The 614-nt window shown below is 47.9% G+C and overlaps 1 protein-coding gene across 1 annotated transcript; it reads left to right on the top strand.

The window, feature by feature from the left end:
• Positions 1-6: 6 nt before the first annotated feature.
• Positions 7-608, top strand: LOC108490374 (zinc finger protein 317; the record flags this gene model as incomplete). The annotated part of the gene is made up of 1 exon (XM_017796439.2): positions 7-608. A coding segment is annotated over exon 1 (519 nt), but the record flags the coding sequence as incomplete, so codon positions are not given.
• Between the last annotated feature and the right edge of the window lie 6 nt (positions 609-614).

The following is a 614-nucleotide window of genomic DNA, read 5'->3' as shown; positions in this document are numbered from 1 at the left end:
GCCATGCAAGAACACACCTGAAAGAAAAGCCATTTGATTGTAGTCAGTGTGGAAATGCCTTCCGGACCCTCTCAGCACTGAAGATACACATGCGAGTTCATACTGGTGAGAGACCTTACAAATGTGATGAGTGTGGCAAAGCTTATGGTCGGAGCTGCCACCTCATTGCCCACAAGCGGACACACACTGGAGAAAGGCCCTATGAATGTCAGGATTGTGGGAAAGCCTTCCAGCACCCCTCCCACCTGAAGGAACATGTCAGGAACCACACTGGGGAGAAACCCTATGAGTGTATACAGTGTGGCAAAGCCTTCCGCTGGAAGTCTAACTTTAATCTACACAAGAAAAACCACATGATAGAGAAAACCTATGAATGTAAAGAGTGTGGGAAATCCTTTGGTGACCTCCTGTCACGGCGAAAGCACATGAGGATCCATATTGTGAAGAAACCAGTTGAGTGTCGCCAGTGTGGGAAAACGTTCCGGAATCAGTCCATCCTGAAGACACACATGAATTCTCACACTGGAGAGAAGCCTTATGGATGTGATCTCTGTGGGAAAGCCTTCAGTGCAAGTTCCAACCTCACTGCACACAGGAAGATACACACTCAAGAG

Source organism: Nannospalax galili, unplaced genomic scaffold (genome assembly GCF_000622305.1).
Source record: "Nannospalax galili isolate Female #2095 unplaced genomic scaffold, S.galili_v1.0 C47816095, whole genome shotgun sequence".
In the NCBI taxonomy this organism is placed as follows: domain Eukaryota; kingdom Metazoa; phylum Chordata; class Mammalia; order Rodentia; family Spalacidae; genus Nannospalax; species Nannospalax galili.
The sequence above is the reverse complement of the archived record's forward strand: the minus strand, read 5'-3'. Positions and strand labels throughout refer to the sequence as shown.